We start from the raw sequence: 17,831 nt of genomic DNA on the forward strand, positions 1-17,831 counted from the left end.
GGTTAGATGAGCACTGTTTCACCTAAATAGCCTAAAATTATTTGTGTGAGATCAGTTTCCTGATGATGCAAAATTACCCATGGTAGGCAAAATGAAAACTGACTCTGAGCAGGTGTAGAAAGATCTGACAATAGTGAGCAATAGGGCAATGAGATAGTGGCTGAAAGTCTGTCAATAACTAGGAACTAATGTAAACAACCCTAATGAATATAAGGAAAATAATGAAAGTAATGAAAATAACTGTAACTAAACTTACATAATAATGGGCTATAAATTAGCCTTCATTACTTGGAGTCATTGTGAGTAGTTTTCTGCAAACATTGGTTTGCTACTCAGCAGTAGTCTAAAAGGCAAACAGTGTTAGAAATTGCTTCAAAAGCAGCAAAAAAACAAAGTAGGAAAGCTCATTACAACCCTGCATAAATGTCTTTGCACTTGAGTGCTGTGTACAGTTCCAGTTCCTTTCTATGATAATGTGAAACTAGAAAATGCATGTATGCAACTGAAAAAATATATGCAGAGGTATGGGAGTGCATCTGTGTGAGGAGATAATTCTAGCTACAGAGCAGACTGAGAAAGGATTGTCTTTTGATCTATAAAACCTCCAAGGAGACACAGGAGGCTGACAGGAAGCAATCACGTGCTGGTTTTTATCACACACGACTTTGGGAAGACTCAGTAAAACATCAGGCAGAGAGTTTAAAACAACAGCTGGGAAAAAAAATTTCATACAGTGTTATTAAATCAGAGTTCTATTTAGAATATCCCTATTAAATGAAAGAAACCAGAAAAACAAACCTGAAATGCAGTTTGTCGGAACTCCAAGAATCTCTGAAGACAAACATGATAAATTAGCTGGAGTGGTTCAATCTCACATAAACAAATTCTGTATGGTTGATAATATAGTTAACTATATCCACTCGAAGATAACACAAAGTTTGTTTCATACTTGATTTTGGCAGTGGTTAGCAGTCCCACTACTCATTTTCAGCATAATGCATGGTTTCTTTACTGCACAGAGTTGCAAAACCAAAGCAGTTTAAACACTTTGAGCTTTACATTTTAAACAACAGAGAAAAAAATATCTGGTTGGAAGTGTTGTAACTACAATCCTTATAACCCTGCTGGCTATTACCAGCTCTCTACTTTCTATTCTAGACTCAGTTCTTTCAAGCTTCAGTATTTAAAGGACTTTTCCTTAGTAACTCCACTAGAATAGCTTTAAAAGGGTCACAGTGGTACAATTTCCTCTGCACTCTCTGAGAACTACCTAAATAATTTATTTTTCCAAAGCAACAGCTTCAAAGAGTTTCAGAGGGTCTCCAGGATAAAATGCCAAGAATGCTGTTATATATGGGCATCGAGGCCATTTTTGCATCCTTGGCCTTTAAACAGGCAAAGGGTAAAACTCAGTCATAGCTGTTTATGGATAACCCATGTCTAAACTTCTGGCCATAATTTTAAGTAGCTTAGTTGGTATGCTACCATATAGAAAAAAGGCAGCAAATTTTAATGTCCCCGGCATTATTGTAAGAAGTGAATTCAGAATAGAAGTGAATTTTGTGGACTTGATTAAAATTTAAAAATATCAGTGGGTCAAAACATGCACTACATGTATTCACATGTCATTGCCTTTGATTTTGTTTTGCTGATTAAACATGACTTCCCTCCTGCTATCCTTAGCTATAACAGACATATAAGAAAGGGGATTTAGTGTGCCCAGCATGAAGATAAATCAGCATTCCAATACTTAACTTTCAGCAATCTTGCAATTTTATATGTGAAGCTGCTTATAATTTCAAGTTTAGAAAATATTTCTTGCATATATATTTTCATTTTCAATAGTTCTGATGTCCACATACTTTGCTCTGTTAACATTGCCCTGTATCTTTTAAAATGGCATCTGAAAAATTTACTCAGTAGCACTTTCCAAAGACAGAACTTGGCCAGAAGAGCTGGAAGAATTCCCAGTGAAACTTCTGTACTCCCAAGCTCAGAATTTGTAAACACTTTCTCTAAATATAGAGTAGGATCTTATCAGCAGTTAACTCTTCAGTCTTAATAAAGTCCTGCAGATATTGTGTATTAGATATTGCATGTTAACATTGGACCTTCCCAAGATCTGCAGAATTTGAAGAAAAATTCCTAATAAAAGAATTCAGGTGTGGGAGCAGGCAGATGTATAAAATAGATTAAATCAAAGTCTTATATCAATCTTTATTTCTTACTTTTTATAAACATATAATGATTTCTACTGGACATAATTTAGTGTGATTTGTGAAATCTCGATTATCTCATTTTCAAAGGTACAGAAGTCTTGTTCAACACCAACAGAAACTATGGCTGATGAACACAGCTGAAATCTAAGTCACTTATAGGTAAGCACACAAACTTCTACTTGTCAGCATCAAAGCACTGATACTGCAAAATAACACACCAGAAACCTCAGACAGTTCTGGTCAATTCACTCACTAGCATCAAAGGGAATTATGAGTGACACAGGTTTTTTCCAGTACAGGAACCTAAGGCTCACTCTGACAGCACACAGAGCTTTTACTTACCAGTGCAAGGAGCTAGTAAAGCAGTCTGCCACTTATCAGCAGTGCTATGTAACAATTAAACAAGGAGTGATGGTGTCATATCCAATCAAATGTATTTACACAAACTGCCAAAGAATAGATCATTAATGTTTTCAGGAAATACACTGAACTCTGAGAGCAATAATGATTTTATTCTAAGTACCGTCTAAAAACCTTTACCCGAATACTAAAACTGACTCCATGCAAGTCACTTGATAGCCTGATTCAGCAGTGACTTAAAGGGAGACACCTGAAAACCAAACTCTACAAGCAGTGTCTTGAACCCTTAGAAATGAAAGTGGGAAGAAGGTTTTTTTGAGCTCCAGCCTAACTCTGTTCAGCTGCAGACCTGACTGAACAAGCTGGCAAGGGAGCTCCATAGCCCAAAGCAAGACTGCACACAGAGCACTGACCTTCCATGCCCAGGGATGTCATAGCCCACTGTTCCCAGAGACATGTAGTAATAAAAACAAGATTGAGAACAACTAGAAAATGGCATTGTTCTAATTTGTAACATCAAGCTGTAAAGGATATCTTCCAACCCTCTGTGTGTGTTGAATGCTCCCTCAAGCAACCATTAAGACCATTCCAACATGATTCTTCTTCCCATCTTGGATGGCCAAACACCACCACCAGTTACTCAATTTTTGAGTGTTTACCCTCCTAGGGATGTTTATACCCCCTAAAGACACAGGCATCCACCCCACTAAGCTGGGGATTTTGGCACAGGAGACTCATCAAGAGGCCGATTCTACCAACAAAATATTTAAGAATGTACTTTAATTATTTTCTTGATTACAGCAATTTTCTTAAATCTAGATGAATACTGTCATGTCTGCTGGCATTGTTAAAGTTGCTTTATTTTCTTTGAATTAACTACTGTACTTCCCTTTTCAATGCAATTTAGATCATGAGAGATGTCTTCTATTTTAACAGAATCTGAATCATTATCAATTAACCACTCAAGTCAGAAAATGCTGGCTCCTTTATTTCCTCCATCATTGTAATTTCCATCTTATAGGAAGGATTCAGGTAAAAACAAGAGCTATTTCTGTAATACAAGGTTATATACTATTACAAGAACAACCACCAGTTTACAGTTTTTAACGCCTACAGAATTTTCAAAACTGCATGTCTGCATATTCAGAAAGAAAAAGGATCATAGAGAGATCAACTAAGTAACAATTAACAAATAAAAAGTTGTCACTGAAAAAAGCTGTCACTGTCCACAGGAACCATGTCTAGTCACGTTTTCAGTCAGTCAGTCAGCTAGCTGAGGGTCATGTCATTACTTAGTTTCTGTAGAAAAAACACAAGCACAAAAATAGTATCAAAAAGCAACATACCTATTTTTATTTCAAAGTATATAGTATAAAATATAATCATTACAACAGCATATAAATAAGGCTTTCAATATCTTTAGAAGAATAATACTAAAGTTTTAAGCATGCTTCTTTAACTTTTAAGGAAGTGCCTCTTTCTCTGAGCTGTGTGTAAAAGCCACCATTTTTTCTGCAGTATACTGTTAATACAAAATACAGCTATTTTTTTCAATGCTTATCACAACTATGCTACAATTACCTTTTAAATCATTTTCGCAGAGCAGTAAATCATTAAAATATATACATACTAACATCAGGATTTCAATAAAGGCTTAAGTCAAAAAAATGAATGCAAATGAAATCAGTGATGCAGTACTTCTTCCAGACAAGAATAAAGAAAGACAAAAATAACCAAGTATTTTATAATAGAAAAAAAAATTTTTTCCAACTTAATCAGTAACTAAATAATTATTAAAAACACCCAAGATTTTTCAGCATGGGAAAAATGCAATGAATCCATTTTCTGTGGGTTGAAGTCAATCAGCAGTGAGTATCAAAAGCTACAGAACTTTGCTCCACATATCTGTGTCTGGCATTTGTTACACAAAGCTGATTAGAAACTCTGCTTTCTAAGGACTATTAAAGTTTTATGACAGACATTTTGGGTGGATTTGGGGTTTTAGTTTTGTTTGCTTGTGGGTCTCTTGCTTAGTAGTTGGGGGGGGGTTCCAAGGTGGGGGTGGTATTTAAATAGAACTACTAGGTAGCAATGAAGAGATTAATTGGAATGCCACAAGGCATTCTTCTGACAGATAGCAAATTCTTCCCTTCCTCTTCTATTTTTGAATGACACCGTGTGTGTAACTGGCATCAGACACTGCAGTGAGCTTTTCACAAAATACTCCAAGTAACACAAAGCCCTGAGCTGAGAGCACAAGCTGCTCAACAGCAAGATTTTTAAGAAAGATCTGCTTTTAGCAACTGCCTAGAAGTAATCACTGTAGTTATCTTCTCAAGCCTACACTGATGTAAAACAAGATAGTTTGAAGTGATTATTTCAGCCATAAATACTTGCTTAGCATAAAAGGGAGTAACCCCACATCCCAAAAAACTTACATTAGAACTTAAAGTGGTGAAGAGAACTCTACTAGTCTGTATTTCCATATTTTCTCTGCTACTTTTAACTATTCACATAAACAAATTAATTTTCATTGAGTTGTAGGAGAACCAGAGCCTGTAAAATTCATTAGGTGAATTAGTTCAGAATATTAATAGATGTGTATTCAAATTTGCCTGATAAACTAAGTTTGTTGCAAGGTAACAGAAAGTTCTTATAATCAGAAGTTTGCATTGCAAAAGCATTATGAGTAGCATACTGTTACCATAAAACCTTTTTTAAAAAACAATTTTGTAAATTGTATTTTTAAAAAGGCTGTTTGCATAAGGAGGAGTTGGGGCAAAACTTCATATGTGTTAAAAAATATTTTACTTAATTATTACATTGAATGACATTTATTTTCACAAAGATTCTAGAATTCACAGGTCTTCTGAATTTTCATCAGAAAAATTTGTATAGAAAAGACTATTTCAGAAATCCAGTCACTTTGTTGGAGACAATAGGCAAGCAGTACAACAGCACTTTAGAAACGATTTTTTTGTTAAGAGGCAATGATTTCCTTAAGTGAAAACTCACAGAAGTTTTAGCTAGGAAGGTTATTTCCTACAGCTAAAACTCAAAATGAGAAAAGTTAGTATTCTCACATCTTTAAAAAACCCCACAACTATTTCAGAGGTAGGGAGAATTGCATCTGTCTTCACATGCACAATTTAACACTTTAATCAAAAGCAAAATATAAGCCTCCAAATTGCTGCAAAGCTTGTCAGTCAGTCCAGTGCCAAGTCAGGCAGTGGGAAAATCACTTATATGGGTAAGCCTTTTTGAAAGGCAATCTTTCCTTTTAGGTACCCCTTCATCTGAATTTGAGAAGCCAACTAAAGGACAAATGAAAAAGTAATTCTGTCTGTCTATCCTGAAAAGAGATAGATGCCAAGACAACCTGCTAAGAAACTTGGAATCAGGAGTCTGGTGTACAGAAAAAATGGGGATAAATAATTTTTCTAATTTTGGATGCATGTTGTATTTACACTTCTCGAGTGAAAAGACCTGATATTATATTACCCTTCACTCATAGTTATTCTTGTAGGGACACGGAGGCTGGGCTTTTATTGCTGAAAGCAAAAGTCACATTAAAAACAAACAAAATGTTGTACGAAGATAAGAGTATGGGTACAAGTTACTTAAAATTGCATTCATCGGAGCTGCTGATTTAAAAAAAAAGTTTCAATTAAGTTTTAGCTATAATTCCATGAAGAAAAAGAATGCCCAGAAATCCAACTTATTAAAACAAAAGCTGTGTACAAAAACTAAGGCCATGTTAAGTATCTGCTGCTTATCAAAAAAGCAGCTGGGAGGTCCTTAGAAGAAAAGGAGAAAAAGAACACTTTGGGCAAAAGCTTTTTTTGGTCTTTGCAACTCTGTGATCACAAAGAACATCTATACAAAGAAAGGTACAAAGAGTGAAGCTTAGAGGGGAAATACTGATGCAAAGACAGTCATGTCATATTTTCTGAATTAGTTAAATCAAAACCTCATATCCCCTAGGAAGACAGGATGGTATTGGAAATATCTGGAAACTATAGTAATATTTGAGAGTTATTTTGTTAAAAAAATGTCTTAGGCTTTTCTCCCCCACTTAGGCTTTTCTCCCCCAACTATATTAATCTTTGGCACTAGTCCTAATGCTGAAAAGAATAAAAATAATTCAAACATGTGATGGAAGTCAATATCATTTGAAGCAAGGCAATGTTTTAAAAGAACAACTGAATTTTGGTACCTGAAGGCAGTAAGATATAAAACATCTCTAGGAGTTTAGCTAGCTTTCACAGGCCATAAGCATAAAATAATTAAGTTCTCAAACACCTATCTCAATTCCTTCACCACAGGCTCTGCTTTATTTTTTCTACTATCACATATTTCAGCTACACCTCATTTCTGAGACCCAAATATCCCAAACCTTTGGTTTCATCTGACAATCTTACCTGTCCCCCCCATCCATTTTTATTTACCCTGTCACCCCTCTGCCCTTCAAAGGCTCAACTTTTCATCTTTAACCAATGCCACTGAGGGCATATGATAGTAATGAAAAAAAGACACACACAAGCTTATGTCTGTTTCACTGTTTATTTTTTGTATACTCTTTTCAACGTCAACTGGTTCTCCCAAGTACAAAAGTGATATTTCTATGAACATCCAGATTGATTTTTATCAACTGGTTCACCTTTTTTCCAAGAATTATAAAAATTGATTTTTATAAAATAAAGTGCACGTGCATATATATATAAGCATACACACACCCATATATATAGATATATATATGTGTGTGTATACACACAGAGATATATTAAAAACTATATATATATGGAATATATATAATATATATAACTAAAGTTATATATTTAATATATATTCTATATATATATATAACTAAAGTAATATGCATACATATACATACACGTGTGTGTGTATGCACACACAGATATATCAAAAATTCTCTTTCAGTTTGCTAGCTAAGAATAGATTTAGAGTTTCTCATTCTATGTTTGTATCTAACTCCAAACTCTTAGCGTGTCCCTGTGTGAGGTAGCTGACTCCAGGGTAAGGAAGAGCCCAGCTGGGTGGGGGTACTCACCTGCTCAGTAAGTTCTCTGGCGCTTGTTGGGCTCCTCGGAGGGTGAGTCTGCCAGCCTCACCTTCAGCCTCACACCATTCACAATCTTGCCATGCAATGCAGTTATGGCCTCACTGGCACTTGCTCTGTCTGCAAATTTTGCATAGGCCACATTTTTTCCAGCCACAAGATAAACGCTTATCAATTGTCCAAAACGACTGGGGGAGGAGAAAAAAAATAAAAGGTCATTTACAGATTTTCCTGCAAAAAAATTTCCAGTCTAAAGCACATATAATTTGTTAACTGCAAAACCAGGATTTTTATATCCATGTTCTCAATTTGCATATTCCCCTCTCTTGAATTAGGGGCAGAAGTACAAATGAACACCAAAAGTTTACAGATGTTTTCTATGAAATACTACAAGAGAGCCACAAATATCAGTGATCTCTCTCTTATTTACAAGAATATGTAAAGCTGATCAATACTACAGTCCCCAAACACTAAATGGCACTCAAAACACCCCACAAAAAAACAAAACAAGAAAAAGCCCCAAACCAACCAAAAGTAAGACATACACACCCAAGCTGGCAGATAATTTAGAAGTTAAATCTGCATCTCACTTAAATGAACTTGTTCAGTTGTGATTTTATCTTTGAAAAGGTGTCACTGAAATGACTCAGAAAGCAAGCACTGCAGCTTCAGGGAAAAATAGAGGTGGGTTTTTTTTCTATTTTTTAGGAAAAATAGAGTACTCAGGAGATTCTTAAACAGATCTGTAAATATTTTTTAAAAATTGTCTGCTTGTTTCTTACAGAAGTTATACTGAAGTGTCAAGACCAACACCCTACACTTGCTCCCCCTAGGTTACTGTGGAAATTTATCAAAATAGTTAAATGCCTAACAAAAATAAGTAAAAGAAAATGTAAAATGAATAAGGAAATAGCAACTGGAAGTACTACATTTTTTGGTTAAAAATCTACATCAGAAGACTAGATATTTTACTTCAGATTAAGTAAATTGATAATAAAGTTGCTATACTGATGATACTGCAGATGTGCTTCAACATGAACCCCATTACACACATCTTTCAAAAAGTAACTGTTACTACTGTTCACTTATGACTTCACAGTCGCTGTGCACTGCCTTTTCTGGAAAGAGTTTTCAGGCCCTCTTTTTTATTTTCAAGATTTACTTTCAATATTTCACAGTTTGTTTCCTTTTTGTTAGGGAACACTTATTTGTAGACAGAGTCTTACCAGAACACATCCTCCAGTACATTTACTGGTAAAGGATGGGGATGAAAAAGTATGAAAAGCCTTTCCTTCACAGAAGTGTCAGGTGGAACTTTTTTTGTGGGTGGTGGAAGTATGGCATCTGTTTGGGGCTGCAGCAACTGTGGGGCAGAAGCTCCTCCAAATGCTTGCTGAAACAAGGGAAAAAAATGCAAGTGTAAGTTAACTGGTGGTGGGGGGCAGAGGAAGTAATTTTACCTTTCTTACCATTTTTGTTCCATTACAGGACATAAATAGGCTCTGTGAGTTCTAATCTTCATTACTTTATTTACTTTAGTTATTTCATTAAACTGGACAACAAATTCAAGCAAGGTCAGACACGTTTTTAGGGAATAAAGATGCAGCACATAGAACAGTTTGCAGAAGCAAGTGAGCAGTGCTCTTTATTGGCATATGTGAGGTTTCTTACAACAATTCAGAAGCATACCAACGGCGTCCATGATCGGAACTTACAGGAGGCGTCCTGTACTGCTGAACCATGGCGCTGTTACCGCGCAGCGCTGACGACACCTGCGCTGTCACCAGCTGCGTTGCCATCTTCCTGATAAGGCTGCAAGCAGAAGTGACAACAAACTCCTTTAAAGAAAGAGCTAAGTAATCTTAAATTTAGCAAGAAAAAGTAAGTTTTAATACACATCAGAGTATCTCTAGAAATCTGTAATGTCTTGTCAATAATGAAAATCAAGACAGGCAGCCTACGGGGAGATATGAAAGCCTTCACACTAGCTGCAACTCACTGAAAACATTCATTCATTACCACTTGGAGATACACAAAACTACTCTTTGGGGCTTTTAACACTCTAGGGAAAAAAAAAAAAGATTAAATTATCTCTACAAGAGCCCACTACATTTTGCGAGGCAGGCCTAAAAAGCAAAACAGACAAAAAAATTTCCATGTGTTTTCATAAAGAACACACAGATTCAGTTCAAAGATCAAAATATTACCATAGAAAGTTTACTTCCAGCTCTCATTTTCCAGTGATTTTTCTTTGTTCTGTTTCAGAGTAAGAAAAAGCAATTGCTCTTTTTGCATAGATACACAGCCTGTGTTGCAAGACCATGTAGGAATTATTAAAGAATGAAGATTGCAATGTCAGATCAGCCACACACTTCTGAAGTGAATCACTCCACTGTCCCTCCTTACTGTCTTAATCTCCCAGAACAGGTTTGACATGAACTAGACTGCTTTAGGATGAAACTAAGGCAAAACACTCACTGCAGGATATTACTTAAGCTGCTCCACCTTGTACTGGGCATTTAAAACACAGGAAGAAGCCAGAGATGGTCAAACACCTGAGGATTCCCCATACTGTGCCGATATCAGATCCTCAGCACCCAGAAGTTTTACTCTACATAGGTGCTTCACAAAACTACTACTTGCCCTACTGTAAACACAACCAAGAGATGAAGTACATAAATCTAGTTCTAATTCATAAACCTCATCAAAAATACATTCCAGCCTTGTTACATGTTACAGATATACTGACAGATTTTTGCCAAATCCTAGATTCTTAGATAGTACCTTAAGAATATGTATTTCAATATTTTCTTAATCTACCAAGACTACGAAGTTTCAAAAGGCTTGTTCTAAACCACTCAAGAAGAAAACCCCAAACTGAACAGTTTCAGAAACTACTACCGGCAAGCATGGCACAAGCTCACAGTGATACTGATGTTACATCTTATGTTAATGTGGTTGTTTTATATTTTGCTCTCCAGAATATAACTTCCAACTTTGTAAATTGTACTTACTCTGAGCTGTCATTCCCATCTTCTAGGAAAATGACAGTTAGTCGATTTCCAGGAGGATACTCAAACCCATGTAGTTTGTACTTGGCATATATAGCTGAGGCAGCAGTGCTGTACTGAATCACAGCGTACCCTGCAAGCACCGTGCATACAGCGTCAGCAGGAAACATGGAACTCCTCAGAACAAACTACACTCACATAAGCAATATATTTAAACTGCACATCAGTCATGGATGACACAAAATTCTTAAGTCATTTTAGCACACATCATTATTACTTCATCACTTTTATTTATGAAGGAAGCTTCACTGAAATTTACTAGTGACAGATGAGCTGTATTTATGCTAGCTTGAAAAGCTGACAGTAAAACCACACAAATGAAGACATCTTCCTCACTACTCCAGAACTAGTAACAAAAGGATACATAATTTTATTTAAAAATTCAATTATCCCATCAACAGTGAATTTCAAGAACTGTAAAGTCAAAATATAACTTTCTGAACCATTTACATTTCAAGTATCTTGGAGAAGAGATCACTTCCCTGTTTGTCTCAGCAGCAGTAAAACAAGACTAAAACCAAACAACCTTTCAGTAGAAAACATGATCCATTTTAGAATTATTTAATCCCCATTTACCTATGTCAACTTCTACACATGCACACATTTCAGAATAAAAAATTCCAAAGATCTGTTTAGAGAACATTTTATTCTAATGTCTAACAATTTCTGAAACTTCTTCATTTATTCTGCCTCAAACTATTAATTTGACCAAAACCCACTTAGCAGGACTTTGACTCCATCCTTCTTGAGTTTTTATCACATGAAAGTGAAGGTATAAGCCCTTAAGGGCTATGTGTAAACAGGGGTTCAAACAAAACTGAATTTTTGGGTGTATGCAGTGATAGCAGCAACCACCGCCTGTTTCCAACATATATACTGTATTTTGTAGTGCAAATTCATTAAGCATAATTACAAGGGATTCCCTTCAGAGAAAAAAAGACAAAAACCTTTTTGTACTTTTACTTACCACTATTGGTATGAGGGTCTCTCTGCACATCACAATATTCCAGACCTGGAACTAAATCGAAGAGGGCGAACAGCTGCTCTTGAATAAAGGGGAGTCGAGACACCACCGACAGGCGCTTCGAGACTGGCTCTTGAATTCGGGTCTCAGCTTTTTCAAAGCTACAAAATTCTGGCTGCATACCTCAAGAATCAACAAAATAATCTGAGTCATCATACTTGCATGCCTTCATTTTATGCCTATGTTATATCAGACTTTTAAAAGTAATCCAAGTCAATAATAGGCTGACGGTCACATATTGATTTCACCAGTGCAGGTCACAAAATAACCGGGCAACCAGAGCAAAGCAAGCCATAGAAGTAGAGAGATGAAATTCCGGGCCAGTTTGTAACTTCAACATCCAATCTACTATTTAAGTGTTGACCTAAGCCTCCATCAGCTTCCCTTCCTCCAAACCACATTATTAACCACTTAGTAACCATACTGGAGACTACAAATCATTTTTAGTGTAAAAAGCCGTGACTTACAAAATGGAAGCGTATTTCCTCTTAGTTCTGGTCTCATGACATTACTGTAATAATCGTGTTCAAAAGACTCAGATGACTTATTTTTAGGTTCAGCCAAAATGGCCCTGTAGCCTGAAAGAAACAACCACACAGATAACAATACCTCAGCACATCTCAGTTATCTGACCAGGCCCACATTCTTCAAGTTCCATATTTAGAAACATATTATTCAGATAACCCAGTAAGTGCTGGCTTTAGAGGAATAACTAAATTATAACTCTTGAAGTCTGCCCAAATAATTTTATGAAAGTTAACAGCTTTCAAATTGAATTACTCTTACAAGTTAAGCATGACAGAGGCTAATGGCCATGAGAGTGACTGAGCACTGGCACAGGCTGCCCAGAAAGGCAATGGAGTCTCCATACATAGGAATATTCAAAAGTCACCTGGACATGGTCCTGGGCCACCAGTACCCAGGTGACCCTGCCTGAGCCAAGTGGTTGAGCAAGATAACCTCCAGAGTTCCCTTCCAACTTCAACCATTCTGTGATACTTAACAGGATTCTGAGACGCTCCAGAAGCCATCACCTGAACTTCTGTGCTAGAACAGTAGTTTATGGATGTTTTACACTGATCTAGGTTTTGTTTCTATGAAAGAAAGAGGTATTACACTCAAGCTATCCAACTAATTTCATTTTAACCTCACAGCAAAAAGGAAATACAATTTTACTGCAAAGTAATCTCAGGCTCATATTCCTATGCACAAACATAATTTCTGTAGAACCACTTAGGATAGATACAACCCAAAACCACCACACACATCATTGAGGAAAAAAGAACCAAAGAAAGCCATAAAAAACATCAGAACAACAAATAACCACACCCACATCACAAGCTGTTCCATACTTGTGATTAAGCAACACTGAACAGGAGGTAGAACTAGAGGACAGCTCTTACACTTTTGGGAAAACCTTTCTTCTCCTGGATGAGCAAAACCAATTCCCTCTGCTTCTCCTCCAAAGTCTTGTGCTTCCAGCCCCGGACATCTTGCCACCAGCCTCACTCAAATTCATTAACTTTTGGTACTAGAGCATAAGTGACAAATTATAGAATCACAGAATGGTTTGGGTTGGAAGGAAACTTACAGATCACCAAGTTCCAACCCCCTGCCTTGGGTAGGGACACTACACCAGGTTACTCAGAGCCTTATCCAACTGGCCTGGAACACTTCCAGGGATGGGACATCCACAACTTCTGTGGGCAACCTGTTCCAGTGCCTCACCAAGTGGCTGGTAATAAATAAAGCATACAAAGTCTTTCGTTCTGTAACAGATAAATCATGACACTAAACAAAAACAAGCACTATTCCCCCTGTTTCAGTTAGCATGCATTTGTCCTTAAATAAATGTGATGACAATCCCTATGTATCATGAAATGTATTTTATATTATTATTAATTTTATATCAAATATATTTTATTAAAACTGGCTATTTGCAAGGACAAATTAAAATATTTTCCTATGTATGAAGCCTACACTACAGACCAATAATAATGCATAAAAGAAAACTCTGTGTCCATTTCCAAACACTTCTCATTGATCCAACTTGCAGTCTGGTCCTGAAAAAACATTATCAGCTGATTGTTCTCAAAGAATGTTAACAATACTATTATTTATTTCCAAGAGAACTTTGTCTTAACGTGTTTCTGCATCGTGAATAATTTAGGTGCAAACAAAACTAAAAATTATAGGTGTATTATGATGATGCACACTTATTGGAAAAAACCCTTAAAGAATTCACTTGGATTCTTACTTCGATCACACTCCTCAATTGCTAGGGCAGCTTGCGATGGTTTCAGGTACCTGACATAGCCCAAACCTTTACTTTCTCCAGTAGTCTTGTTTTTAATAATGCTGCAATATTCAATGTCTCCATACATCTAGAACAATGAAAAAACGTATTAATTTCCCATATTTGAAACCCATTAAAATTTCCATGTGTTATGCCCTTCTAATAAGTTTAGAAAAAGGCATTTTAAAATAACAACAGCAAATCAGAACCTTGAACTTCTCCCGCAGATCCTCCTCCGTGTAGGTTTTTGGTATCATAACAAAGATTCGTGTGAGCTCCTCATCTTCAAGATCTCGGTGGCTTCCAGAAGCTCTTGACTGTGCAATAAACACCTAACAAAATAATTACATAGTTAGCAATTACTGGCAAAAGGGTGTAAGACACATATCAACAAGCAAGTGAAATAGTTTAACTGTCTTTGTATTTATTGTTCACATAAGCTTCCTTGGCATGGAGAAAAAAGAACACTTGTGACCACCTGTGATAAAAGACCTACAAATATAATAAATCCCAAACAGGACAGGAGCTGGAAAAGTTCCTTACTGGGGATAATGAGGACTGGTGAGAAATATCACTGCTGATTCAGCAGCACTGTCAACATCACCGGTGACATGTCAGGTAGCAAAGAATGCATTATTGTAACACGCCTATTACAGCCGTAGTGGGAACAAATAAGCAAGCAAGGAAACAAGAAAGCCTAGCAGCTTAATAAAACCGGACTACTGCAGCTCAGTGCAAAGCTAGGCCAAAGTTTACAGGTCTACTGCTCTATGAAGGATCACAGCTTCTCATATCTGTTACTCTTAAAATCGTTTTTAGTTATTGAAATAAATTTATCTCAGAAGTGCACACCGGAAGACAACCAAGAAAAAAAGCCCGAGTAAATCACAAACAAAAACAAACAAAAAGAAACAAAACCAAAACAACCAAGTAAGAAAGACTTTCAAAGCTAGCCTGCTATGCAAAAGTAGCAATTGATTTCACAGAGCTCTTAATTTATTTTTCTGGTAGCCATGCAAGGGCGTGAAACTCAGATCTTTTGGCTTCTGATGGCAAGCTCATCAGAAAAGATTTCACTGACTCAATACAAACTCACTCATACTTTCTTAGTACTTGGTGAACAGGAAAGCAAATCAGGAAGCTAAAAGCTGACAGAACAGTTCCACAGATTTAAAAAAAAAAGTTTTGAAAAGGGTTCACAAGCTACAAAGCCAATATAAAACATACTGGGAAAACCAGCTCTATTTATTGTCAACTATTCTGCTTCCAACATTTAAAATATAGGAAAGAATCTTTGTCACGAACACGCCCTCACTTCCGGGCGCGGCATTTTCCGCAGGCCTGCTCCAGCGCAGGCCGCCCGTGGGACTCAGGGGGCGGCCAGGCCTCACGGGAGCCGCTGCTGGCTGTGCCCGGAGGGGCGGGGCCCGCCTCGGCAGCGCGGCCAGGCGGCCGCTCCCCGGGCCTGCACCCCGCCCGCGGCTCCCGCTGCCCCGCTCGGCCCGGCCCGGCCCGGCCTGCGAGCCCCCGGCCCGCCCCCGGCCGCACCTTGATGGGCTTGCTGTCGGGGAGCAGGCTGCGGCCGTGCATCTCCTCCATGGCCCGGCAGGCCTGCGAGCTGCGGGCGAACTTGATGAAGGCGATGCCGCGGGACTCGTTGGTGCGCCTGTCCCGCAGGAGCCAGATGTTCTGGATGTCTCCGAAGGGCGAGAAGCGCTCCCGGATCAGCGCCTCGCCCGTGTCCTTGCCCAGCACCACGAAGACGCGGCTGTTGGGCGGCTCGTCCAGGCACTCGGCCGACAGGCGGATGCCGCTGCTCTCCTCCATGGCGGAGCCGCCGGGCACCGCAGGCTTCTCCAGGGCTACGGCAGGGAAGGGCAGCAGCGCCTTTTCCGCCGCCGATCCAGCGCGCCCGCCCCTTCCGCCGCCGCTTCCACCGCCCCTTCCGCCGCACCGCCCTGCGCACACCGCACCGCGCCTACCGCACCGCGCACACACCGCAGCGCGCACACCGCACCGCCCTGCGCACACCGCACCGCACCTACCGCACCGCGCACACACCGCAGCGCGCACACCGCACCGCCCCGCGCACACAGCACCGCGCCTACCGCACCACGCACACACCGCAGCGCGCCTACCGCACCGCACCGCGCACACCGCACCGCGCCTACCGCACCGCGCACACACCGCAGCGCGCACACCGCACCGCCCCGCGCACACCGCACCGCGCCTACCGCACCGCGCACACACCGCAGCGCGCACACCGCAGCGCGCACACCGCACCGCCCTGCGCACACCGCAGCGCGCCTACCGCACCGCGCACACACCGCAGCGCGCACACCGCACCGCACCACGCACACCGCACCGCCCCGCGCACACAGCACCGCGCCTACCGCACCACGCACACACCGCAGCGCGCACACCGCACCGCACCACGCGGCTCCGCGGTGCTTGCAAGGACGGACGGAGGGCGGGCGGCGCGCGTTCTGCCTGCTCTTTTTTACAAGCAAATTAAATATTCAGAAATCCCCCCTCCCTGTCACTTAAGCAGATGCAGTTGTCAAGTAGAAGAGCGTGGTAACATTTGGTACTTGTTGCATAGATCTAAACGGGCTGTGTTGAAAAAAGTATCATGTTCTTTATTCAGGAATATTATCAGTGCCACACTGTTGGGAAAGATGGAAAGCACAAGACAGGACCAAATCTTTGGGGTTTATTTGGCTGTACAACAGGACAAGCTGCAGGATTTTCTTACTCAGATCCAAACAAAAACAAATGCAAAACTAAGAGGTGACATAAGTAAGGTGAAGTGCTGGAGGGGACATACATAAATTAAAAAAAACTTTTTCTTTAGAGGGATCATAGCCTTACAAGGATTTACTATCACATCTGTTGACTTTGCTGTACTGCAGATGAATTCGAACTACAGTTCCACAGAAACAAAAATCCTCATTCCTGTATTAAAATATTGGTACGATTTCCAGTACCCAGTACACCACGTCAGAAGGTTTATAGCTTTCCCAGAACACTGTAGTGCCAATGGGCAGATTTTAATCCCTGATTCTGGAGAGCTTTTAGTTTTTGTTTGCTGGTCACTACCCCCTACTGGCATCGTGGTGTGCTGCAGTTGTTGCTCGACTAAATACCATTCCTTACTAGTATGCTATGACTATTGGTTTTTCTTGAGCTTTTCACAAAGTCTTGAGAAACAGTGAAACATCTAAAAGGGAAAGTATTCTGTGTGCTGTTCATTGGTTTTGATTATATTACTTGAATATAAATTATATTAATTTAATCAAGCTATTAATGACATACACAGTCCTGTGTCCTGTTATTTTTGTGGTTTTTTGTGGGATTTTTTTCTGGTTACTAAAGTGCTTTAGAGTTGTGTGGCTTTTTTTCCCCTATGATTTCTAGGAAACGTTTTGTGACATTCACTTTATACTGGGATTTCCTCCAATACATCATCAGCATATAGTAACTATTTTTTCCCAGTAAAATTGTAGTGAACAAATCATACAGATGTTAGTACAAGTTTTCAAAAGAAAGCAAACAAACTGGTATCTAAATTCACTTTAGACAATGGGAAGAGTCAGCTCTGGAGGACAGAAGAGAAATGCAAACATGTCATTACATGTATTGCAGTAGTCTTCAGTACAAGAGCAGGCTTCTGTTGAAAAAGACTGTTTAGAGTAAGAAAGTGTCTCCCCAAATGACAAAATTTTCTCAAGTGGTTTTCCCAATTGCATTTTGAGGAGTGATATTCCACTGCCTTCCGCAG

At 39.1% G+C, this 17,831-nt stretch overlaps 1 protein-coding gene across 1 annotated transcript; it reads right to left on the minus strand.

Moving 5' to 3' along the window:
- Positions 1–819: 819 nt before the first annotated feature.
- Positions 820–15,963, minus strand: RBM45 (RNA binding motif protein 45). Its single transcript, XM_030952672.1, has 10 exons — positions 15,599–15,963; positions 14,260–14,382; positions 14,012–14,138; positions 12,222–12,332; positions 11,698–11,877; positions 10,674–10,803; positions 9,375–9,471; positions 8,886–9,052; positions 7,651–7,847; positions 820–3,878 (listed from the first exon to the last, which is right to left on the minus strand). The coding sequence occupies exons 1-9, from the start codon at positions 15,875–15,877 to the stop codon at positions 7,655–7,657; spliced, it is 1,407 nt and encodes a 468-aa protein (XP_030808532.1). The 5' UTR covers positions 15,878–15,963; the 3' UTR covers positions 820–3,878; positions 7,651–7,654.
- Between the last annotated feature and the right edge of the window lie 1,868 nt (positions 15,964–17,831).

The sequence above is a fragment of the Camarhynchus parvulus genome, chromosome 7 (genome assembly GCF_901933205.1).
Source record: "Camarhynchus parvulus chromosome 7, STF_HiC, whole genome shotgun sequence".
Lineage (NCBI taxonomy): Eukaryota > Metazoa > Chordata > Aves > Passeriformes > Thraupidae > Camarhynchus > Camarhynchus parvulus.

What these genes read in the sequence shown, in the direction of transcription:
- RBM45 (XM_030952672.1), bottom strand. Translation starts at nt 15,877, where the DNA reads ATGGAGGAGAGCAGCGGCATCCGCCTGTCGGCCGAGTGCCTGGACGAG. An exon ending in AGACCCTCATACCAATAGTG is followed by an intron (nt 10,804 to 11,697) that starts GTAAGTAAAAGT and finishes CGGTGCTTGCAG; the next exon opens with GGTACGCTGTGATTCAGTAC. An exon ending in AGCAGTACAGGACGCCTCCT is followed by an intron (nt 9,053 to 9,374) that starts GTAAGTTCCGAT and finishes CCCTTGTTTCAG; the next exon opens with CAAGCATTTGGAGGAGCTTC.